This window comes from Poromitra crassiceps (assembly GCF_964638095.1).
Source record: "Poromitra crassiceps genome assembly, chromosome: 10".
NCBI classification, from domain to species: domain Eukaryota; kingdom Metazoa; phylum Chordata; class Actinopteri; order Beryciformes; family Melamphaidae; genus Poromitra; species Poromitra crassiceps.
In genome coordinates this window covers 15,897,473-15,923,286 of record NC_139631.1, presented here as the reverse complement: position 1 = coordinate 15,923,286, position 25,814 = coordinate 15,897,473, and the positions used below count along the sequence as shown (strand labels likewise).

The 25,814-nt window shown below is 49.3% G+C and overlaps 1 protein-coding gene across 1 annotated transcript in view; it reads left to right on the top strand.

Annotated features, from left to right (window-relative positions):
• Nucleotides 1-25,014, top strand: part of fbxl17 (F-box and leucine-rich repeat protein 17) — a 344,795-nt gene extending 319,781 nt beyond the window's left edge. The window contains exon 11 of the mRNA XM_083644955.1: nucleotides 24,858-25,014. Within this exon, the coding sequence (XP_083501081.1) occupies nucleotides 24,858-25,007 (150 nt within the window). The 3' untranslated portion in view covers nucleotides 25,008-25,014. The remainder of the gene's footprint in view (nucleotides 1-24,857) is intronic.
• Nucleotides 25,015-25,814: the final 800 nt, after the last annotated feature.

Sequence of the window (25,814 nt, the reverse complement as noted above, 5' to 3'; positions counted from 1 at the left end):
TGTGCTAAGGAGGTTTCCGATGCACTGACCCCCAGGTGGTCCAGACAGTCGGGGGGCAGGAGGAAGGAAGCCCCCGCACAGACACAGAGGTCGGGCTGGGGCCCAAATGACCTGAGGGCCACTCTGGATGCGCGCCGTGGGCACGGCAACGCAGTCAGGAGGCCGGTCAGGGGCAAGCAAGGCAGAGGCGGCAGCAAGCCTAGGCCTCCGCCTTCTTCCTGACGCCAGTTTACGTCCAGCCTGCCTCCAGCAAGCCCGGGTGGGTCTTGTGGCTTGGAGGTCACTGCAGGCGAGCCCCTGGGTGGTTTCGACCATGACCCAGGGGTATCGTATTCAGTTTGCTCGTCGGCCTCCGACCTCGAGGACCCCAACGGTTGTCACGGTGGTGGGCGCGGAGCACAAGGCAGTGCTCCAGGCCGAGGTTTCTACCCTGTTGGAGAAGGGAGCCATCAGGGAGGTGCCTCAGGGCAACAAACAGGCTGGATTTTACTCCCGGTATTTCCTCATCCCCAAGAAGGATGGGAGACTACGCCCCATTTTAGATCTAAGGGGTCTCAACAGACATCTCAGGCGTCTGCCGTGCAAGATGCTGACCATCCCGAGGGTGCGACAGTCCATCTGCAGAGGGGACTGGTTTGTCACCATAGACCTAAAGGATGCCTACTTCCAGATTCCGATCTGGGAAGGGCATTGGCGGTTCCTCAGGTTCGCGTTCGACGGCAAGGAGTACGAGTTTCAGGTCCTGCCGTTCGGAATCTCCTTGGCTCCCCGCACCTTTACCAGGTGCATGGACGCCGTTTTGTCGCCTCTGCGACGGAAGGGGATACGAATCCTGAACTATCTAGACGACTGGCTCCTGTGCGCACGCTCAGAAGTTCAGTGTCGGGCTCATCTGTCCATCCTCTTGGAGCACGTGCAGCAGCTTGGCCTGCGGCTCAATCCGGGGAAGTGCAGGCTGGAGCCTTCACAGAAGACGCAGTTCCTGGGCCTAGTGGTGGATTCCCAGGCTGCGCTGTTGTCACTGACGCAGGAGAGGCAGCTATCCCTCAGGGCTTGCCTCTCCCAATTCAGGCTGGGGGCCGGAGTCACATGGAGGCTGTGTCTCCGCCTTTTGGGCCTGATGGCGTCTTCGGTCCAAGCCGTCCCGTTGGCCCTCCTACACATGCGGCCGGTACAAAGGTGCCTCCTGGGTCTGGGCTTGAGCCCCAGGAGTCACCTAAGTTCCACTGTGCTCGTCACCAGGCGGTTGCGGGCGGCCCTCCATTGGTGGGAGGACGACGGGAATCTCAGCAGGGGGAGTGTGCTCGGCCCAGTGACACATCGTCAACTGGTGTTGACAGATGCTTCACTGACGGGCTGGGGTGCTGTGTTCAGAGGAAACGGTGCCAGCGGTCGCTGGAGCAAGCCTCACACCACCCAGCACATCAACATGCTAGAGCTGACAGCGGTCCATCTGGCCCTTCGGCATTTTTTGCCATTCCTGCAAGGCCAACACGTGTTGGTGAAGACAGACAGTGTGGCAGCGGCTGCTTACATCAACAGGCAAGGGGGGTTGGTTTCCCCTCGCCTTTGCGAGCTGGCACGTCGGCTTTGGCTTTGGGCATACCCCAGGGTTCTCTCCCTGAGGGCAGTCCATGTGCCAGGGCTGGACAATTGGGCGGCAGATCAGCTGTCCAGGGGGGGTCCGGACCCAGGGGGGTGGCGGCTGCACCCCCAGGTGGTCGCGGAGATTTGGCTCCGCTATGGACGGGCAGAGGTCGACCTGTTTGCATCACAGGAATCCACCCACTGTCCCCTGTTCTTCTCGCTAGGGAAGGACAATCCTCCCCTCGGAGTGGATGCCTTGGCTCACCCTTGGCCACGCGTCCTGCTGTACGCTTTCCCCCCATTTGTTCTCCTCCCGGCCCTCCTACAGAGGGTACGGTTGGAGGTAATGAGGCTGGTCATGGTGGCCCCGTGTTGGCCACACATGACCTGGTTCTCGGATATCCCGCCACTGCTGGACGGGACCCCATGGGAGCTTCCAGTGCGGCGGGACTTGCTGTCCCAGGCACAAGGTGCTCTGGTTCATCCCTTTCCCCAGGGGCTCAAGCTCTGGGCGTGGCCCCTGAGGGGACCGAACTATTAGCTATGGGGCTGTCTCCTTCGGTGGTCAGTACACTGCAAGAGGCTCGGGCACCATCGACGAGAGCACTCTATGCTTTCAGATGGAGGGCCTTTGCGGCCTGGTGCAGGGTGCACCAGATTGACCCGCTTACATCCTCTGCCCCAGCCGTTCTGCAGTTCCTACAAGGGCTTTTGGAGGCCGGGAAGTCGCCGTCCACCCTCAGGGGTATGGTGGCGGCAATCAAGGCAGCTCGAGTTGGGAAGTATCGGTTGTCTGAGGAGGTAGACAAGCTGATATCCCAGTTCCTCAAGGGCGCTAGGAGACGCGTCGGCCTACGCAGTAGGCCGTCTCTCCCACCATGGGATTTGCAGCTGGTTCTAGGGGCTCTGGAGGCACCTCCATTTGAGCCCCTGGAGTCAGTGGACCTAAAGTGGGTGTCCTTTAAATCTGCCCTTCTGTTGGCGCTGGCCACGGCCAAGAGGGTGGGGGAGCTCCATGCTCTCTCAGGGCATGAAGGCCTGTGCAGATTTTTGCCTGAAGAGGCAGGGGTAGTCTTGCGACCAAACCCTGCATTCCTTCCTAAGGTCTTGTCCATCCCTCAGCCGAGCCAGGCCATAGAACTCCGGTCCCTCTACTCTGCTCCGACAGAGGAAGGGGAGCACAGGCACTCGCTGGTTTGCCCGGTCAGGACACTGAGAGTGTATCTGGAACGGACACAGGGCCATAGGCAGACTGACCAGCGGTTCGTCTGTTTCAGGCCAGACCGCCTGGGGCAGCCGCTGTCTAAGGCCCGTCTTTCCCACTGGATTGTGGAAGCTATCCAGCAGGCATATGTGGGGGCTGGGATGCCCTTCCCTTCGGGGGTGCGGGCACACTCGACCCGGGGCATGGCTACGTCCTGGGCGGCGTGGCGCGGTGCGTCTCTCGGTGAGATCTGCGAGGCGGCCACCTGGTCGGCCCCTTCCACATTTGCTCGATTCTACCAATTCAATGTGGCTGCAGGCACGTCGTTCAGTGAACGAGTGCTTGGCGGAGCCCGGCGGTAGTGACTTATGGTTTTGGTTCCCTGTCAGTCAGCCCAGTGTGGGCTGGTCTGAGTGGCCTCTTGACCCCTCTGGTTGAGCCTTCGCGACTTGCGGGGCCAACTTGCCCTCGGTAGCGTCTGGCGCCACGGCTCGAACCGGCAGCATCCTGCGGCTGGCGGAGCTGGCCGACTTTGGGGGGGGTTTGTACATAGTGTACATTTGTATATACTGTAGTTGTTGATGCACTTGTTGATTTTGTAGAGCACTCTTGGTGGTGGTGACGTCTCATTCGAAGCTCCCACGATTCAGCCTCCTGGGGGAGCTGGTGCTGCTCTATCCCTCACGGTGTGTCTTACAGCACTTCCCATACAAGATATATTCATATCTCTGTATTGGAGGGTAAACCCCGATAACGATAGAGAACGTAAGGTTACATGATGTAACCATGGTTCTCTGAGTAGAGGGGTTTACCCTCCAGCAGAGGCCGCTCGGGATTCGTTCAATCGAAACTTTAGTCGAAGTAGGCGTGGTTAACAGGGGCTTTATAGGCTTGGGTGTAACCACGTCCACAGGTGGATTGTCTTAAAGTAATTATTCACGTCACCTGATTCCATTTGTAATCAGCTTCCCATACAAGATATATTCATATCTCTGTATTGGAGGGTAAACCCCTCTACTGAGAGAACCATGGTTACATCATGTAACCTTACGTTATTTATCTACCCTCTCTTCACATACAGTCAAACCTTCACACTCATAATATCTGTTATTTATCTACCCTATCTTCACATACAGTCAGACATTCACACTCATAATATCTGGAGGGTGGAAATATAAATAAATATATTGAGGGAAGAGGCAGATAAATAAAGGCATAATTGGTGCTTTTAGAGTTGTAATGGAGTGTGAGGGGGCAGAGAAGAGACGAGTTTGACAGTTTCCAAGGTCGGGAACATTACCAGCCCTGAATTACAGAATTAATTCACTGCATGTTTGCCCCCTCCACCCATTTATCTGTCTTCTCTCTCTTACTCAAATTGCGTTTAGCATTGCAGATGAGGCTGGCCTGGCACACTGGTGAGATTTGGTCGGGCCTGTGCAGGGAGATGGCGAGCCCACGGCGGCTACTTTGCTTTGCTGCTGATGTTGTTGTTGTTGTTGTTCATTATGTTCTGGGAGAAAGGGAGCTGCACGTAGTCACGGTCAGGTTACACAAGCGTTCAGAAAGAGGGATGGGGTGACATAAAGTTTGCTCAGAGGGGAAGAAATAAATAGAAAAAGGTTGTTATTAGTGAGATCTACAGAGAGCCAGAGAGGTCAAAAGGTGAAAGGCAGAGTCAGAGCAGGGGAATTGTGGTTATCTACAAGTCAGCCGAGGGGCAGCAGTGACCATGCTCTGCCTCCTGCTCACCTCCTACTCTCCTCCCTGCAGTGACCATGCTCTGCCTCCTGATCACCTCCTACTCTCCTCCCTGCAGTGACCATGCTCTCCCTCCTGATCACCTCCTACTCTCCTCTCTGCAGTGACCATGCTCTCCCTCCTGCTCACCTCCTACTCTCCTCTCTGCAGTGACCATGCTCTGTCTCCTGCTCACCTCCTACTCTCCTCTCTGCAGTGACCATGCTCTCCCTCCTGCTCACCTCCTACTCTCCTCTCTGCAGTGACCATGCTCTCCCTCCTGCTCACCTCCTACTCTCCTCTCTGCAGTGACCATGCTCTGCCTCCTGCTCACCTCCTACTCTCCTCTCTGCAGTGACCATGCTCTGCCTCCTGCTCACCTCCTACTCTCCTCTCTGCAGTGACCATGCTCTGCCTCCTGCTCACCTCCTACTCTCCTCTCTGCAGTGACCATGCTCTCCCTCCTGCTCACCTCCTACTCTCCTCCCTGCAGTGACCATGCTCTGTCTCCTGCTCACCTCCTACTCTCCTCTCTGCAGTGACCATGCTCTGCCTCCTGCTCACCTCCTACTCTCCTCTCTGCAGTGACCATGCTCTGCCTCCTGCTCACCTCCTACTCTCCTCTCTGCAGTGACCATGCTCTCCCTCCTGCTCACCTCCTACTCTCCTCTCTGCAGTGACCATGCTCTCCCTCCTGCTCACCTCCTACTCTCCTCTCTGCAGTGACCATGCTCTGTCTCCTGCTCACCTCCTACTCTCCTCCCTGCAGTGACCATGCTCTGTCTCCTGCTCACCTCCTACTCTCCTCCCTGCAGTGACCATGCTCTCCCTCCTGCTCACCTCCTACTCTCCTCTCTGCAGTGACCATGCTCTGTCTCCTGCTCACCTCCTACTCTCCTCTCTGCAGTGACCATGCTCTGTCTCCTGCTCACCTCCTACTCTCCTCCCTGCAGTGACCATGCTCTGCCTCCTGCTCACCTCCTACTCTCCTCTCTGCAGTGACCATGCTCTGCCTCCTGATCACCTCCTACTCTCCTCTCTGCAGTGACCATGCTCTGCCTCCTGATCACCTCCTACTCTCCTCTCTGCAGTGACCATGCTCTACCTCCTGATCACCTCCTACTCTCCTCTCTGCAGTGACCATGCTCTGTCTTCTGCTCACCTCCTACTCTCCTCTCTGCAGTGACCATGCTCTGCCTCCTGCTCACCTCCTACTCTCCTCCCTGCAGTGACCATGCTCTGCCTCCTGCTCACCTCCTACTCTCCTCTCTGCAGTGACCATGCTCTGCCTCCTGCTCACCTCCTACTCTCCTCCCTGCAGTGACCATGCTCTGCCTCCTGATCACCTCCTACTCTCCTCCCTGCAGTGACCATGCTCTGTCTCCTGATCACCTCCTACTCTCCTCTCTGCAGTGACCATGCTCTGCCTCCTGCTCACCTCCTACTCTCCTCTCTGCAGTGACCATGCTCTGCCTCCTGCTCACCTCCTACTCTCCTCTCTGCAGTGACCATGCTCTCCCTCCTGCTCACCTCCTACTCTCCTCTCTGCAGTGACCATGCTCTGTCTCCTGCTCACCTCCTACTCTCCTCCCTGCAGTGACCATGCTCTGTCTCCTGATCACCTCCTACTCTCCTCCCTGCAGTGACCATGCTCTGCCTCCTGATCACCTCCTACTCTCCTCCCTGTCCTCCCCCCTCCATCCATTGCACCGCCTGCTCCCTCCCTCTGCTCTCCTCTCAAGAGACAAGATTCTCCATCTACTTTTGTTTTTCTGTCTAAAGCTCCATTAGCATTTAGGCGTTTAGCTCCTCAAGAGCCACGTAGTGAGTGAGTGTGTAGGTGGGGTGTTCATTGTCTTTCTCAAGGACGTGTTGACAGCACTCGTGTTGGCTGTTGTCGGGACTGAGCCTGTGACTCACTGACAGGCCACAAGCTTGGGCTTGGACAGATATGAAGCCTATGCGGAAGTGATAAAAGCTGTAGTTTGTCGAATGGCCCCTCGAGGCTGCCTCCAGAGCTGCGGGAGAACCAAGATGGCAGCATCCAAAACGCCAAACTGGAGGCTTCAAATCGCGAGTCTAGAAAACAATGGATGACGTCACGGTGACTCCGCCCATATTATTGATACGGTCTATGCTCACTGAGTGAGCCAGCACAGGCTCTCTAACCACTAGGCCACACTGCCGCCCCACTCCATCTTTTTGATTGGACCTACTGTTATCTTGGGACATCTAGTAATTTTTGTATTAATTTCTTGAATAAAAGATTCCACATAAACTAATCAGTGCGTTTTGACATTGCTTTTCCAATGCAAATCCACATCCCAGTATTTTCTGGGCACTGAACAAAAAGGATTTTGCTTGATGTATAAAATTGCTGCAGTTTGCATAGTGGTTGTAGTATATGTCACATATCATCTGTATACTTGATTCGTTCTTGAATTAATCAACTCAAAGCCATTTGCAAAATTATTTGTGCTCCAGGCAGTGCATTCAATTTGGTTGCGAATTCTTCTGATTTGCATTTGACATTTCAGCCTCCAGAAATGGTATAACATGCTTTATTTGTGTATTGCAGCAGTAAAGTCTGGAGGCATGTCAAATTCAATCTCGGTAAAAATTAATCTCATCGCTGCTCTTAATGTGCTTCTGGGGAAACACAGGAGCTGGGGGATAGCTCTCAATTCCATGAGGTTCCCTCATAATGAACGTCTGGTGTGAATAGTACTTAACTTTAGATTTCTCTCCAGCTAAAATGTGTCTCATTTATGTTGAATTATCCATTTTTATTTCCCTCGTGTCTCATTTCATATAACTTGAGATCCATAGCGCAAGCCATCTATCTACGCATCCATCCATCCATCCGTCTCTGTCTCAACATGACTTTCTAAAACTTTTCCATCATCCAGCGCTGAAGGCATTAGCTGTGTTTCCATTACAGTTTTTTGCAAAATAATTGCGATATTTCTAGAACTTCGACAAAGTACAATTGCGACTTGCAGGCGTTTCCATTGAAGTTGAGTTTGAATCAGTGACGGCGCACACACCTGAACGCAATTACCCGTTACCAGCAGCTGCCACAGTGATTACGCACGGGGATCTGCCCCATATCCCCTCCCCTGCATGCTCAAATCCAACCAATGGTCAATGCAAATCACAACATGAAGTTACAGCGCATACTGTATAAACGAGCCTTATTGTCACTTCAATAGAAAATGTAGAGTGGCAACATGTTGCTGGCTGCGGTGAATGCAGTGAGCGCAACAGACAGATGAAAAAAGGAAATAAAACTGGTCCGATTTAGAGATGGAGGGGGAAAAAGGCTGATTTGGCGCAATAATCCGAATGTCATGTATTATAACATTGCACCTGAAACATGTATTACTCACTGTATTCACTTCAGTCAGCAGCACCGGTGTGTGCCTTTCATCCCCTCATCTCGCCGCTGTGCCAAATGCGCACACACACAGGCAGCCTGTCACCATGGACCGATTTTCTGGCATTAAAAATTCTCTGTTCTTCTCCCCCGGCTCCGCTTTTGCACAACACTCGTCTTTCTGCTAGGTAGCATTGTTTCAAAGTTTTCCACTTGCTGCAGAGGTTTTGCCACGGCTTATCAAACCCTTTCTCCTTCATTTCCTTTCAGAAGATGGGTCACATGACGTGCAAATGCGGAAAATGTGTTTCCATTACACTTTTGCGATAAACTGTTATATCGACCCGTCTGAAAAACCACCTCATGAGAGCGCAAAAACTTTTTGCGATATTTGGGAGTTTTTTTTTAATTTACGTGTTTCCATTACCCGATTTTTATTGCGATATTTAAGGTGTTTTTGCGCATTTCTGAGGGTAATGGAAACACAGTCATTGATGACCTGCATCTGAGGTCACAGTGGCTCTTCCGCAAGCAAGCCAATCATGATGCATTCCTTTTCCGATTGCCTCTCATCTCCTTTGTCCTGAAAGAACTACACTGAAGGTTACATTCTGATCAAAAATGCATGAAGCAAAAATAAAAGCAGGTCCATTCGTTGATGTTTTACAGCAGTACAGGAGCAGAAATGCCCGTACCATTCAGAGGAGATTAGCTAGAAGGAGATGAGGAACGGATTCCAGGAAAAAATAACCTCTTCACTGAGGAATTTGTTTTCTGTATCTGTGGACTAGTAGATTAGAAATGCATGATTCATTTGGATTGGTCCAGTGCTCTGATGTGGAGAGCATGTTAGGCCAGATGGTGCTGACCCTGGACATCCTGTGCTGTGCTCTGCACCTGGATCCACACACTTGAGGAACCATCTCAATATTTACCCATCGGCCCATTCCTGTCTAAGCCAAGATAGCTGGAGGTTCTTGACAGTGGCACCAACCCGAAGATCGTTTTGGTCTACGCACCAACCAAGAGTGTTTGCATTTTGAAAATAAATTAAGTTAGAACATATACAGTTGTACATAGCTGTCCACTTTGGCAGATACGTACGCCTCTTTGAGAGCTATGTTGACAATGTTTTGGAAAATGTATCGTCGGAAATACCCCAATGTCCCAATGTTAATAGCCCTCTTCATTTTTCCTTAAGAAGGACTTTGCTTGGTTTCAGCCTGAGATGTGCTTGACTGCTTGTTGCAGCACTTTGTGAAACACAGTACAAATCAATGCAACGCAAGGGTAGAAGCTAGGATTAGAACCAAGTAGAATTAGACCAGGGGCACAATCTCTCGCTTCTATTTTCTTCTCTCTCTCTCTCTCTCTCTCTCTCTCTCTCTCTCTCTCTCTCTCACTCTCTCTCAATCCAAGGTGCTTTATTGGCATGAAATACAAAAGTACATATTGCCAAAGCAAGGCCAACAAATAATAGGAATCTTAGATATACAATAGATTCTCTCTGTTTGTCTCTCTCCTCTCTACCGTTCCCCAGATAGCTTCCTGGCGCTAACTGAAGTGGAGTCAGGGTCTTGAGTGGGCCCTGTCACCCCTGGACAAACACACAGTGTTGTGATAACCTTGACACACCGAGCGGACAGGACACCGCAGCCAGCAGGCCCGCTCGGCCTGGCTCAATTTGTTTTGAATTGTCAAAAGGTGGCCAGTCTGAATGTAACCGCGTCCCTGAATGTCACAGGACTTAGAAAGTGTAGAATTCATTTAGGAACTGCTAACAGGATCCAGCTGGCTCTCCTCATGTGGAGCAGTGTGAAGGATCGATTTCCTCGTCACACTTTATACAAACGTGCTTCCGTACTGTATACATTGTACCGCCCGGGAGCCTGGATGCTGTGTCCGCTGCTGCCATTTGGGTTGATATGAAAAATGAGATTTTTTTTTTCTTACCCTTTCACATTCTTTTTTCACTCAGTACAAACACTGGCCCATTTGTGTGAAGTCTGTTCATTTCATTGTCAGAATATTTTCTTATTTAGACTCCTTTTCAGTAGCTGTTGGCCCACGTCGGCTCTTTATATAGGGTGGAATGCGTACGTTTCTTTCTTTTATCTTTTCCCAAACGTCTGTCTGAAGGATTTCCTTTATGTCGGAGTGTGTTTGTAGTGCTGAAATGCAATGTGTCTGTGCGTAACAGTGTGTGTGTTCTCTCAGAGGAATTTATGTTATTTGCTGTTAACACAGTTCATAATGGAGCATTGAGATGGCAAACCCTCCAGGCCTGGGCAGAAAATGGCGTGCTCCGCCTGTCTCAAATGATTACCCCCCTGCCCTGAGGGCCAAACCGCCCTGTTCTGACGAGGGAGAAAGAATGCTATTGATCCACACTCACCCAAAATAATCAAATCAATTCATTTGGTCCTCTTTGAGCTTTCACTGTGTGCCAGCCTTTTGAAACAAAGTCAGCTGAAAGGCTCAATGAAAAGTGCCTTCATCTTCTGAAAAAAACAGATCCTTTTTGCTCAGCAGTACCCCATATGTCAGTGCATGTGTCTCAGCAAAGCCAGGCTCTCCAGCGAGGCCAGTGTTAGATGTTAGGTCCTCTCTGAGGAAGGAATACATCTCCGCACTTCCACCAGCACAATGGAGCATTGCGTATTCTGCCACGCTGCGCCTTTGAGCTTTAACGTGTAGTGCAGGGGCGCCCCAGTGGCTCACTGAGTGGAGCACGTACCACGGGGCTTGGTCCTTCCCGTGGCGACCTGGGTTCGAGTCCGCCCCGTGGTCCTTTGCTGCATCTCCTCCCCTCTCTCTATCTCTCTCTCTGTCTCTGTCTCTCTCTCCCCCATGCCGTTTCTGTCTGTCTCTGAATATCTATCCAATAAATTAAATACACAAATAAATCGTTTAAATGCAGTGCCATCCATTAACCTGATGCTGACAGATGGTTTGTGAGACAGAACCATCTGGGGCCTCGTCTTTGGAAACTGTTTCAAAAAGGGCAGGTGTTCAAAAGAATGCCTGACAGGTGTTTAGATGAATCATCCCTCTCACACCGTCTATCACGGGCTCACTTCTCACTATCGTCACACCTACATCCTGCCCGTCACATCTACAGTACATCCCACCCGTATAGCTGCCTCTGGATGCTGATTGGTCGGGTCCACTGCTGGGACGGAGTAAGCCAATAGCCTGTACCCCGACAAGAGGGATTTCTCACGTGATCTGATCTTGCGAATCCAGCTGCCTCGCAAGGTTAGCAATCACTTTGTACTTTGGATGGGACACACACACACACACACACACACACACACACACACACTCAGAAACACAAACGCACACAGACACAACAAACAACTGTTTAACTGCAATGGAGGTTTCGCACAACTCTCCAAGGTCTGTTTCCTTTACAAATAACACGTAGAAGTGTTTCGGCTTACCACAAAATCAAGACAGGCGTCCACTCTCTGGGACAGGGATCCAACGGAGAGTTGTATTGACTTGTGCCTGTGTTACTTTCCGCTCAGTGCTGTACAGTGTAGCTCATACAGCAGTCCTTATGGTGACATTGTACAGTGTAGCTCATACAGCAGTCCTTATGGTGACATTGTACAGTGTAGCTCATACAGCAGTCCTTATGGTGACATTGTACAGTGTAGCTCATACAGCAGTCCTTATCGTGACATTGTACAGTGTAGCTCATACAAGTTGGTTGTTGTTTTAATGGCCCCTTGTGTCCAGAGTGGGAACATGTATTTATCACGTTGGGGATGTTGATCCTACAGTGGAATGTTTTGATTGGAGACGTTTTCACAGCTTACTGTGACACACTGCATCACACCTCTTCTCTCATCCTTTTCCTTCACCCTGTCCACTCCCTCTCCTCCACTCGTCCCTAATCTTCTCCTGTCGGTTCTCCTCTCTGCTTGTTTTCTCATTCCTCCTCCACTCTCTTCTCCTTCGTCACCGTCCCCTTCCTCTTCTTATCTTCTTCTTCTTCTTCTTCTCCACTACTACTTCATTAGAGTCAAAACAAATGGGCGGTCCCGAGTTGGGAAAACAGGGAAGAAGCAAAACTCACACAGTCAGCAGGAAGCCGGACCGGGTGGAATAACGACACTGACTGCTCGCTAGCGGCCCCTTCAGGGACAGGGAGAGTTAGTTATCATAGTAATGGAAGAGATGAGGGAGGCGAGTATAATGAAAAACAAGGGGTGGCCTCAGCCGGAAAACAAAGAGAGAGAGAATGGCTTCCGTGTAGAACGTCAGAAAGAGAGAAAGGAACAAAGAGAATAAAGAATGAGATGAAAAAGAAACAACAGAGAGAGTGAGAGAGCAGCCTATTCCCGCCAGAAATGGCTCAAATGAGTGTTGTGCGTAAGCAGGTTTGAAGTGTGCTCCCATTACCTTCACTGAGGTGGAGCGGCGTCCGGGGAACAGGTATGAACGTTGCTGCAGATAGATCCCAGATAGAGCAACCAAGACAGACCTTGTTAAAAGAACAGACGTCCCGATCAATATGGCCGTTCCGTGCTGGGGACTACACACAGATAGGCACGGCACAGCAATTTGCAGGCATAAACAAGGGCCTAATTGTTCAGGGCCGGGTGGTTTGCAGTGAGGAAAACAATGATGAAGTATTGCGGGGAGTTAGGAGAGTTTCATTTCCTAAAGTCTCCTTTAGGAAATGAGAGTTGGGAGTTCAGTGAAACTTTCTTCGGTGCGTTGTTATGGTGAACGGCGGGGATCCGTAGTGTAACAGCTTTGATGCATCTGAGGTGAATGGGAATCGGGGGGGAAAGTACAGTATTGCATGCACACACAGCGTGGAGTGGTGAGCCAGGCAGGTTCTCTCTGCTCCCTATCTCACAGGCTTTGGTCAGACTTGGATGTTGAAAGTCGGGGAGGAAAGTGGTTTGAAAGAGTCATTTGCCATTTGTTTTCTCAGTGTAATCTGGAGCCTCATCCCGCCCGCGCTGAAGAGCTGTATTGATTGGCGGTCTTAACTGAAGCCGCCGTCCTGATCATTCCTTCATCTTGTTTCTAAAGGGCAGGAGCGGGCGAGAGAGCAAAGGAGACAGAGGGAAATAAAGTGAGAGACTGACAGAGTTCACCGAGTATCTGAAGTGAATCTCAGAAATGCCCTTCAGCAGAAAAAAAATCACAAACAAAAATACACACAACTCAAACCTGACCTTACCCCACACACACACACGCACGCACGCACGCACGTGCACACACACACACACACACACACACACACACACACAAACACGCATACATGCGCACACACGCACACACACACACACACACACACACGCAGGCACACACTGCTTTGCCCTCTCTCCACCTCTCCTTTTTTTCTGCCCCCCCTGTGTCTCACTCTCTTTCTGAGCCTCCTCTGTCTCCCCTCTAGCCAAGGGCAGCCAAGCTATGTTCCTTTTGGATGCTGCTCAGATCGATCGTTTGTTCAATTAGTTTCATAAAGTCGCCCCCCTGCATTCCCTGTCAGCCATCCTCCTCTTCCTCTCCTCCTCTTCCTCTCCCATCCAGTAGAATTTACTCACCAAGAAGGAGGTCAGGGTAATCTGGTGGAGTCATGGGCAGCCAGTAGACAAGGCTCAGCGTGGACCCAATACACTGATTTGCCAATCCAGATCAGTTTTTGGCAAATAGCGGTGTTGTCTGGCACAAACGATAGCGCTTCTCCTCCGTGGAGGGAGACAGCAGGTGGTCACAGCCTGTTGGTAGCTTGCAGGCACAGTGTCGGGCTGCGTTGTTGATGATTCAACATTTTAATGGTAATGACAATATCGCTCCCCTCGCTGAATTTGTTTCTACAAATGTTGTGCATCCAGAGAAGCATGGGAACATTTCTGTTTATTTATTTATTTTGGGGGGAGGGGGGTGGGATTGATTAAGCCATTGATAGATACCCAACTTCATTTTAAACTCATTGATTGATTGGGAACAAAGTAGTCGATGTATCTATTAGCTCCCCAGAGGTGTTTTTCTTTCTGTTTGCAGGGGGTAAGTCTAGCCTAAAACAGAAAATTGCTGTTTTAGGCATTGACAATTTAATTGTCAATGCTGCGATAATCTTTGCTTTTTCTGTCCAAATTTGTGAATATGAACGACTTTCTCCCCAAGATGGAGGCAATTGCAGCATCTGTCGTGTCAACAAGATGCAGCAACCTTCTGGTTCTATTGACACTAAAGTGAGAGAGTGGATTTGTGGATTGAAACAATGTTTGTTTGAGCTTTCAAATGTGAAAGTGCTCTGAGTTCTGAAAAGGAGGCGTTCTCTTAAAGGACAGGGTCACAGAGTCCTTGTACTCTATACTGAAGGACAAGTGATGTGTGCAAGGTGAAACTCAACAATAGCTCTGTTGTGATTTTCTTTATGGAATTCTCCTTGCTTCTGACCCCAGTAAGCTGCTCTGGAATCTGTTCCTACAGCTTCTCCACGGCTCCAACCGTGTGTGTGTGTGTGTGTGTGTGTGTGTGTGTGTGTGTGTTTGTGTGTGTGTGTGTGTGTGTGTGTGTGTGTGTGTGTGAGTGTGTGAGTGTGTGCGCGTGTGTGTGTGTGTGTGTGTGTGTGTGTGTGCGCGTGTGTGTGCACGCCCGCCCACCTTACTGCACATTGTGCTGTTTGCCATTGAGAGGAGAAGAAGGTGTCTATCTCTGTGTTTGTCACTCTGTCACTATTAGCTGTCCAGTGTTTCCCACAGGATTTTTTTTGAGGCTGTGGAGGGTGGACCTCGGATCCTCTAGGGGGGTCCCGGAGAAAATGTTATGCATTTTAAAGTTAAATGCATCAATCTGGTGCACTTTGATGGCAAAATTAAGAGGGTAGATCGATATAACTTTGTGCTCTTGTAAACAATTTTGTGCTTGAGTAAACAATTTAAAAAGACAATTTAACGCAACTTAACACAGCCTTCCTTAACTGTGACACTTTAATAAATGAAAAGTCATTAACAGAATGAAAATATTTAATGATTTATTTAAATTGAAAACTCAAGTTCTTTGTTTATCTATGGGTTACTCATTTAGATTCACACTACTGCTGCAGTGGTCAAAGTGGGGGTGTTTATTTAAATGTTTTCTTTGTTCTTAACAAAAGCCCCCACTGCTGCCCCGCCCAGCAGCACTGCTGCCCCCGCCCAGCAGCACTGCTGTCACGCCCAGCAGCACTGCTGTCACGCCCACACGCCCAGCAGCACTGCTGCCCCCGCCCAGCAGCACTGCTGCCCCCGCCCAGCAGCACTGCTGCCACGCCCAGCAGCACTGCTGCCACGCCCAGCAGCACTGCTGTCACGCCCAGCAGCACTGCTGCCCCCGCCCAGCAGCACTGCTGTCACGCCCACACGCCCAGCAGCACTGCTGCCCCGCCCAGCAGCACTGCTGCCCCCGCCCAGCAGCACTGCTGTCACGCCCAGCAGCACTGCTGTCACGCCCACACGCCCAGCAGCACTGCTGCCCCCGCCCAGCAGCACTGCTGCCCCCGCCCAGCAGCACTGCTGCCACGCCCAGCAGCACTGCTGCCCCCGCCCAGCAGCACTGCTGCCCCCGCCCAGCAGCACTGCTGCCCAGCAGCACTGCTGTCACGCCCAGCAGCACTGCTGTCACGCCCAGCAGCACTGCTGTCACGCCCACACGCCCAGCAGCACTGCTGCCACGCCCACACACCCAGCAGCACTGCTGCCACGCCCAGCAGCACTGCTGCCCCGCCCAGCAGCACTGCTGCCCCCGCCTAGCAGCACTGCTGCCACGCCCAGCAGCACTGCTGCCCCCGCCCAGCAGCACTGCTGCCACGCCCAGCAGCACTGCTGCCCCGCCCAGCAGCACTGCTGCCCCCGCCCAGCAGCACTGCTGCCCCCGCCCAGCAGCACTGCTGCCACGCCCAGCAGCACTGCTGCCACGCCCACACGCCCAGCAGCACTGCTGCCCCCACCCAGCAGCACTGCTGCCACACCCACACGCCCAGCAGCACTGCTGTCACGCCCAGCAGCACTGCTGCCATGCCCAGCAGCACTGCTGTCATGCCCAGCAGCACTGCTGTCACGCCCAGCAGCACTACAAAACTAAATGAGTAACATCATGTGTGTATGAGTGAGTGAGAGATGCTTTGCTGAAGCAACGGAGCAGAACACATTTGAGAGATCTTTTATGTTAGGGTGGAGACTCTGGACTGACAGACAGACAGCGCCCACCCACCTAGGCGCCATCGTGCAACTGTGCGCCATCGGCTCATACAGGAACGATTTATTACATCCCTGATGACGTGACTACTTCTTCTTCTGTGGTGTTTTATGGGAGTTGGCATCCTTTATGTTGCATTACCGGCTCCTTCTGGATTTCTCCATCCACTGTTTCCCTACATTCTGTCTCTCTACTCGTCCGGTACCCTTCGACCTTCGACCACTGATGTCACCATCAGCGACATCACTGATGACATCACAGTTGCTGGAGTGTCATCACTGATGACATCACAGTTGCTGGAATGACATCACAATCGTGACTGACACAGATACCAGTAGCCAATTTTAACTAAATAAAATAAGATTATGAGAAGTGTAAACATTTTCGGTTCATTATGAAACTGTGGCTGCCTGGCTGGACAACTTAGACTATGGTGGGCCACAGCTGTCTCTTACACTAAGGTTATATCTCAGCACATACAATATGATTTGCACTTAAAAATTATTTCATACCCAGTTTTCATCATTTTACTTTAATTCACTCAGATTGAGTCAGTATCTTAACAGAACTTTCTGCGCCATGGTATGATTTAAAAGAGAAAATGGTTTTAAGTTATGGTGAGGTATGAAAGGTACAGTAAGTGGAGAGTGAAAGGTTGTGAGCATGATGATTTATACCCAAAACATTACAAGTAAACAGGAAACTGCTTAGGTCACTCGCTATGTAAGTTATCTTCAGACTAGCCAACAGGTACTGTACATGTACAGTAGCTGTATCGGAGCGTATCATGTGTTACGCTGTTTTCTATTCTGCCAACAAATAAAGGCAGATTTGGTTGTGGACTGTTTTCCTCCAGTGTCTATTGAGATAAGAAGGCGAGCGTAGAAGCAGGGATTGGTTTGGGCGTCGTACACATTCCCTTAGTTACCTTTGTCACGCATGATGGAGTGTAGGGTTTACAAACCTGGCCTCCACAATCTCTTTCCCTGACCCTGTTCAGCTGAGCCCCATTCCTGCATGTGTGCGTGTGCATGTGTGTGCGTCTGTGTGTGTGTGTGCGTGTGTGTGTGTGTGTGTGTGTGTGTGTGTGTGTGTGTGTGTGTGCCTGTGTGTGCCTGTGTGTGTGTGTGTGTGTGTGTGTGTGTGTGTGTGTGTGTGTGTGTGCCTGCATGTGTGTGTGTGTGTGTGTGTACACTGACACCCTGTTTCTCAGCTCTGCCAGCACTCTGATACTGTGCAGGGATGAGAGAGCGTGAGTGGGAGCAGACCTGAGTGGTGGCCCGCGGTGCCTGACCTGGTTCTGAAAAGCACATTGCGAGCCGTGCACGCAGCGCCGACTTCTCCGACGCCGTCGCTCGGCTTTCCGAGGCGGATCCAAACTGTTTGGGCTCAGGCTTTCCCAGCTAAAGGGCAGAACGTTTCTTAAGCCTCTGAGCCAATGCATCCATAGCTCATTGAAAAAAGATGGAATCATCGGGAAATGCGTCTCTGGTGACCTCTTTTCTGCCTGTGCACCTCTGAAGTCCTCTACTTTGACTTCCTGTCTCTCTCCTTCCCCTCTGCCTCTTATCAGAGCCAGAGAAGTATCTTCCAGTTGTCCAGTCGCTCGTTTAGAAACTTTACAACAGGGGCTTTTCCTCTGGGCAGTTTAAAGAAGGCTATAAATCTGGCTTGTTTAAATCCAGGCCTGTTTAAGCTGCCTTTTACTAAGACCTGATGCACTGCATTCTTCTGCTGCCTAAACAGCCTTTTTAAACATTTACCCCAAATGTATTTACTGGTTGACTGATGGACTCTCTGCATGGGAGTGGACAGGGAACTCAGGGGGGCCCGGGCCGGTTTCTCTCTCTTTATGGGCCTGGGACTATCAATGGCTGCCACATGGCCAGAGAGAATGGGGGGGGGAAGTGGAGAGAGAAAAATGTGCAAAGTGCTGCTAGACCTGTTAGTGAATCTATTGGAAAGAGACAGGAAAGTGAAGAGAAGTGGGTTCAGTTTCATTTAGGGAATAAACTGATCCACTGTATGTATCTTTCCTTTCTCATATATCTGCATGCACAGTCATTAAAATCCACTGCTGAAGCCGGAGAATATCAGCCCATATCAGCGTTGTGTTTTTGCAGGGTCACTGCACAGTGGATTTGATATATTCAGGAGCGTACAGGGCATATTTTCTTTCTCTTTTATCCATCTATTCCCTTAACTCTCTCTCTCTCTCTCTCTCTCTCTCTCTCTCTCTATTTCATTTCCAGGCCTTGATTGCCAGCAGCACTCAGAGGGTGTTCTCACCACCCCGGCCTAATATGATATGCATCTTTGCGTTTGTGTATCTGATTATCGATTTACGACCCCGTCCTTCTTCTTCCCGCTGAGAATGTGAGCCCGCCGCAGCATTTGTCATCTTTACGACGTGTTTTAGTGCGCCGGTTACTCGGGGAAAAGGCCCGGCGTTAGCGCTAAATGTATATTTTACACGGTGATGGAGTGCATTTGCATCGGAGAATGGGTCTTAAAAAAAAAAAAAAAAAAAAAAAAAAAACCCCGTCTGGCCGTTAAAAAAAGGAGAGGAGAGGAGGTCACCCCCGGCAAGCCGCGCCGCCCGTCACTCACCCTCAGTGTTCACATGGAAGTCTGAGGAGCGGTTGTCAACGCACACGCTCACATTGAACACACATAAAAAAAAGTCTCCTCTCGGGGCTGCACAGCATGTTGAGACAAAAGGTGGCTTTTGTTGAACAGCGTATCGGACATAGCATCTCTTTGTCTTCCCCCGTCCCGCTGCTGCTGCTCTCCTGTAAACCCTGACAACGCCACATTAGCCGTCAGGACGCATTACGCCGCGCTCAGATCTACGGGACAGCAGCTTTGAAGTTAAAATGGGGGGAAAATATCATAAGTACAGGGCCTGGCTCCAGATAGCTGTGGCTGCGCTCCCAGATGCCTCTGGAAGATTAGAAGCATCAGTGAGTAGCGATCTGCTCTATCATATGGCTCTCCTACAGACTTGGCAGCAGGTCTGGAGGAGGAGGAGGAGGGCTGCAGGACGGCACGGCGCATCAGGATAGTAACCGAGTCAAAGAAACGGATCTTAGCCAGAGTGCCGTACAGGAATATAGTGACAGTGCTCTTCACATCACCAGAGGTCCCCCCGATAGCTTCTGATAGCATTTTCAATAAGCTGATGTTGCCAAGCAACAAAATATCCTTTCAGCGGTTAGCGCCGCTTTGCCCGGCAACGTCATTCTGCTGGAGGAAGTAAACAGCTGAATCACTGCTTTGAAATAGTCCAACTGACCACAGCTCTTGCTCAGCGAGCAGACGCTCCGCTCCGCCCTGCCAGCCAGTTACCCACCGCATTCGCTCTGACCTTTATGTCTTAACATGCGCTGTGAGCCGCAAATACCAAGCAGGTGTGGTGATGTCATCACATCTCGTTCAGCATGCCACAGAGCCGCGCAACGGCTGCACACAGCCTGTTTCGGATCGAGGCGCTGTGCTGAACTCTGGGAACTGGTAGGAGAGGCGTGCTGCTTTCTGTAGGTCTCCTCGACACCGTAACTCTCAATGTCAGGCTGATGGAGTGGGAGAGAGTTACTGATGCGATATTATATTAATGCCTCTGTCGAGCGATTTTCTGCCAACAAGAGTTCCACTAAGCAATGTGCTGTTCGAAAAACTCCCTGTCAACCATGTCTCATTCAGACGCCAATTAATTCAAATCAATTGCAAAACTGGAGGAGGGAGTTTTTAAGCTTTGTGAGAAAGAATCAGTTTAATCAGTGTGGTAACCATCCTGAATTCATTACAGGCTTGGATTTGTTTGATTGATTGTTAAATCAGTTTCTCTCAGTCTTGATTGGCCTTTACACTATATTAAGGTATTTAAATTCCAATTATCATATGCCTATTGTACATGACATTATTGCCATTCCAAAAGATAAGAAACTTGATGAGGCTTCCGTTTTGCAAGCTTTCTGCTCCGCATGATCAAAACAAGAGCAGCACAGGTCGGTGGAATAGTCGTTCGATTCCCATGAAACGGTTACATTGTTGCAAACTCAAACATTTAGCGTTGCCACAACCAGCAATTAGCAAATCATTCAGCGTTTTGATTGGGGGCCATTTTGTGTCTGCCGTGTTTGCTTGGCGAGTGGAGCTGCAGCAAATTAGCATTAATGAATGTAATAGCCCCCATCAGTTTGACAGGTCTATTCTTTAGAACTCTTTTAATTGCAATTAAGCCCTGATTAACGAGGTTGGGGGGGGTCATTCTCCTTTCAACAATATAGCATAATATGTTATGAAGGCAATCAAGGGTTTGTCATTTTCTCTGCTAATGAGCTGCAGCCATATGTCATAACGATCCTAGCTTCACTCAGTAGTAGTAGCAGTTAAACCAGGCATTTGGAGGCCTCAGTTCAGTTTAATTCAGCACGTTAATTTTTGTGATTGTTTTTCTATATTGCTTGTCTTCTACTATTGATGTGACCGCTAGGCTGCATACAGCATGCATAGTTTACTTTGCACTAAGTCACATTCCTAGTTTGTAATGTGATAACATCATCCACTCTGTATGAAGGTACTGAACTGTTTGAAAAGGATCCCAGGTTTAAAAGGATTCAGATTCAAGACTATCATTGGCCCAGTTTGTTCAGTCACCTTAGTCAAATCTCAAAGTGGGGAAAGAGGAAATTGAGCAACACTTGCAGTTTTGATATTTATTAGGCAAATCGACTTGATTTGAGGCCTGCCAGAGTTTGTTAAACAGTTGATCCAAAAGTAGTAGAGTATAAATGCAACAAACACACAAAAATCAAGCACTAAAAGGCACACAAAGAACAGCCAGTAACACTTTCACATAAAGCATCATTGAATCACAGAGAAGCAGAGGATGAGGTCATCTGACAAAGCACATGCACACCCATTTGTTACACACACAAAAATGGTCTCATCCTACCCAGAGCAATCTAGTAAGGAAGGGGTCTCGTGCTACTTTTGAATGCTAAAATAAAGCTGATAATATACAATTTGATTCTTTAACGTTTAAAGTTTAAACATCTGACCCTTTCAAAGTACATCTCAAACGGTCCATTTTTCTACAACTTGACAGCGCTGCTTCATCCAGAACCTTACTTCCGGGAACTCCTCAGAGTAAAAAACTGGTCCATTGTAGTGAATGGAGATTTCGTGACTCTACATGGCTCTGATCCTACCTACTGTACCTGCTCATTAGTGCTCTCGGCCAATGGCTGTCTAAACAGACTTAGACACTATAAGGCAGCAACTTTTTTATTTTATTTTTATTTGTGTGTGTGTGTGTGTGTGTGTGTGTGTGTGTGTGTGTGTGTGTGTGTGTGTGTTAGGGCTGCTCGATACATCGATTTTGAATCGTAATCGAATTAATTAGTTAGGACGATGTTAAAAACGTGAAAATCGTAAAATCGATTTACACTTCAACTAGGGTAATTACGTTATGGCGGGGCGGCTCTCTCTCATGTACGCATGCTGCTACTTGTCCATTCTCCCCGCTGTAAAGTTTCTCTAGAGGCTGTGATACTGGCTACTAAAGACAGCAGCGCAATGGACTTATTTCAATACCTCCGACCAAAAAGCACAGAGTGAGCACTGAGCGCAGCTTGTTGCACTGCGGGCTGTAGCCTACAAGATAACGATTGCCACAACACACTCACGCGCGCACATGAACGCGCACACGAACACAGACGTTATCACCGGACGATGAAACGTAGCCTTTACAGTTCACATAATAACAAAACAACACGTGTACTGATAGATTGGCTGTATTCATGGCTGTAAGTTAGCAGCCTCAGCTGACTCACCTGTCCCTGTGTGTCTGAATTTACCCCTAACTGCTATCGCAGTTCCCCGCATTCCTGTTGTGACTTTGTGTTGTTCTAGTACAGATATAACTATGAGCACGGGTGGACGCTTAGACACTGCTAATATAATCATGTCACGGAGGAACACGCAAATCCACCAGTGTCAAGTTAGCAAGCAACAGCTAGGAAGTTAGGCATAGCAGCGGCAAGCTAAAACAGGAAGTTGGGTTGTTCTGCCTTCAGAGTAAAAGCGTAAATTGTCACTTATGGAAAAAAAGGGTGAAAAAGAGCTCTGCAGGGAAACAAATGTTTAGAGAAGTATAATAGTATAAATAAATCGAAATCGAAAATCGAGTTTTGAGAGAAAAAATCGTCAATTTTAGTTTTAGGCAAAATCGAACAGCCCTAGTGTGTGTGTGTGTGTGTGTGTGGCGGGGGGGGTGCAAGTTTTTCCTGATTTTTCTCCCATTTCCCCCCCAATTGTACTTGGCCAATTCCCCTGCTGTCCCGGCCGTTGGTCCACCCCCTCTGCTGATCTAGGGAGAGCTGTAGACTAGCACGTTTCCTCCGATCCGTTTCTTTTCACCTTTTCACAAACCCTACCGGCTTCCCACCCGCAGACACGGCCAATTTGTGTCTGTAGGAACGTCTGCCCAAGCTATAGGTGCTGCTGCCGGGAATTGAACCCGGGTCTCTGCGGTAGCTGGCGAGTGCTTTTACCTCGACACTACCCAGACGCCCCCCTGCAGGAACTCTTTGATTGTGAAATGCTCTTTCATGCCCTCTGTGCATAAACTTCTGAGATACAATATCCAAAAGGCCTCTGTCTTTTTTCGAATGTGGTCAACGTTACCACCTCCCTTATTGGCTTTAATCTGTTCAATACGAGGATAAATGCACTGGTTGGTTTTGTTAAAATGCCTGGCAACTGGATTACTTACATTGTTTCTTTTGATAGAAATCCTGTGTTCTGTCATGCATTCTTCTTGAAGGCCATGTGCTGAAATGTGGTTTTACATGGTTTTAAGTCATTGATCTCAGTACTGAAAATGTTGGTGGAATCTCCTCTTTCCAGATGTTACTCACCCATCCCGTGCACCTTGCTAGTCGGTGAAGCGCCAGAAGACAATTTCAAATCTCAAAAGCCCCTCCAACACTTCTTAGCAGCCTCTGTTGTCTTTCTCTCCAGCTCTCTCTCTCTCTCTCTCTCTCTCTCTCTCTCTCTCTCTCAAAATAATAATAATAAAAACAAAAAATCATCGAGACGGGTGACGAATGGAAAGAGGGCTTCGGGAGTATTTTTCTTTTTCTTTTTCTTTTTTAACATTCACTCTCAGAGTTTTTGTCTTTGTGTCGGTTAAAAAAACAACAACAGATAGATGAAAACAAGAAAGGCTATTGACCCTTTGGTCTAGAATGTCTTTGTTGTTTTTCTGTATCGACGGTATCCTAAAAGAGTGTGTTAAGCCTCGCTGTGTCGGCGTCAAGCGACCAAACTCCAGCTCGCTATTTCTGCCTTGGCAATCAAAGGGAAAGCTAAGCCTGTTGTTGCCTTTTGGTCTTATTGGATTCACTTGTGCTGTGGAGGGTTCCCATCTTGCCTCTCTGACCCCAGGGCATCGGCCCACTGTTAGTTCAAGCGTATGTCTTGCTCTCTCTGATTCTGTTGTTTTGTGTCTCTCAGTCTTCTGTCTGTCTGCATGTCTGTCTGTCTGTCTGTCTGTCTGTCTGTCTGTCTGTCTGTATATCTATCTCTCTAGCTATCCATTCGATTTCTCAATCTCTGACACATAATTGCTGATACGGAAAAGATTGCTAAAGAGTCACACACAGATCATAATCTGGGCAAGAGCCGGAGAGCTGTCACCGCACGATACATTTCTTCCAGAAAACACAAAATATCCAAGGGCTCTCGGGCAGCGAGCTGGGGAAAACTGTGAATCACTTTGTCAGTGCTTTGGCACTGCTAATGGATGAGTGTGTGTTCTACATATGTGTGAGTGTTTATACATCATTTCCCCTGGAAAGTGTCACGCTCGCGGGTGGGCGGGGCAGGTTCTGGGTGGGTTGTGGTTAACCCCTCAAGGTCTCCTGGGTTACTCTGTCTCTGCTCATCGTCACAGTGGACTTCTCACTCCTTGGCTCTGCATGAGGTTCTGACGGAGTGGGACTGGCAGAGAACGCCGGGCCGACTAGCTGTTAGCCGCATGTCTTACTCATCCTCTGAGAACATGAAGGCCTCATCAGCGTCCTGAGCTCAGCCCTGCTATAGGATTTATTATCACGCCTGTGTGTGTGTGTGTGTGTGTGTGTGTGTGTGTGTGTGTGTGTGTGTGTGTGTGTGTGTGTGTGTGTGTGTGTGCGTGCGTGCGTGCGTGCGTGTGTGTGTGCACTCATTCCACAGAGGTCCCACGGGTCCTTTGAAATCCTTGACAGTTTGTGAATTTGAGAAAAACAAATCAAGGCCTTGAAGGTTTTTGAAAATAGACATGAAACATTGACATTGCAAGTGCTTGAATTTTTATATTTTATTCGTTATTTTGATGATTATTATTATTTTTTACTTCATATGTAAAGCTCAGTTTACACCATCCATAATGAGACAAAATTGTTTTGGAATGTTGCAGTGGTGTTAACTGGCCCTTCTCATCTCAACTCAGCCGGCTCAAGCCTCTCTCAGTTTTTAATTGTTGTCTTGTTGCCTGGTTCTCATTATAAAAGTGATCTGTGTTGTAACAGTAATTAACCTTGCTCCGTTTGTGTGTGTGTCCTTGAAAAGTCCTTGAATTTGATAGGTGTGGGAACTCTGATTCCAGTGCACATCCATTGTGACAGTGTTTTAACAGTGTGTCTTTGTGTGCACGTGTGTGTGTGTGTGTGTGTGTGTGTGTGTGTGTGTTTGCAGGTGAATGAGGAGACGGTGGAGAGGCTGGTGGTGCAGTACCCCCACATAGTATTCAGCACAGTGATGCAGGACTGCAAGAGAACCCTGGAGAGAGCCTATCAAATGGGCTGGAGCCCCAACACATCCAATGTGGCGGTAATGCACCAATAAGCTGGAGGCCAACCGCCGGAAAACAAGAAGAAGAAGAAGAACAACACACCCAACACATCGTAGCTACTGCCAGATCATACACACACACACACACACACACACACACACACACACGTGCAGGCACGCACGCACGCACGCACACACACACACACACACACACACACACACACACACACACACACACACACACACACACACACACTCTGTCTCTCTCTCTCTCTCTCACACACACACACACACACACACACACACACACACACACACACACACACACACACACACACACACAGACATTTGCAGTTCAGTCATGTTTGCTTCTCATTCACTGTTCATGCAAACATGTAGCTACACACACACAGACACACACACACAGATCTATGGTATTTTGTTGGTGGACAATTTGTGTTTATTTTCATTTGAATGGTTTAGTTCACTTTACTTTCTGTTATTTTATATGGAGTTGAATGGTATTTCATACACTTACCATCATAGGGCATAGTCCATACCAGGACCTTATTAATGGTCTTCATCATAAGAAGGCTGGACTGTTTCAGATTGCACCCTACAACACCCAATTTGTGTACTTCCTTTGACCAGAGCCTTGTGGGACTAGCCAATGAGTTTTGGCCCAAAGCAGTGCGCTGACGGGTGTTATATGATATGTACAGTGGGTGAGTGCTACTCAGCAAAGAGAGGATTGGGCCTTCAACACTAAACCTTTCCACCTCGTTTTGGATGGGGTGGGGGTGAATGTGGAGGTGCGAGGAATGGGGCCCGTCTGGCCTAGAACCCGTGAGAAGGAACCAA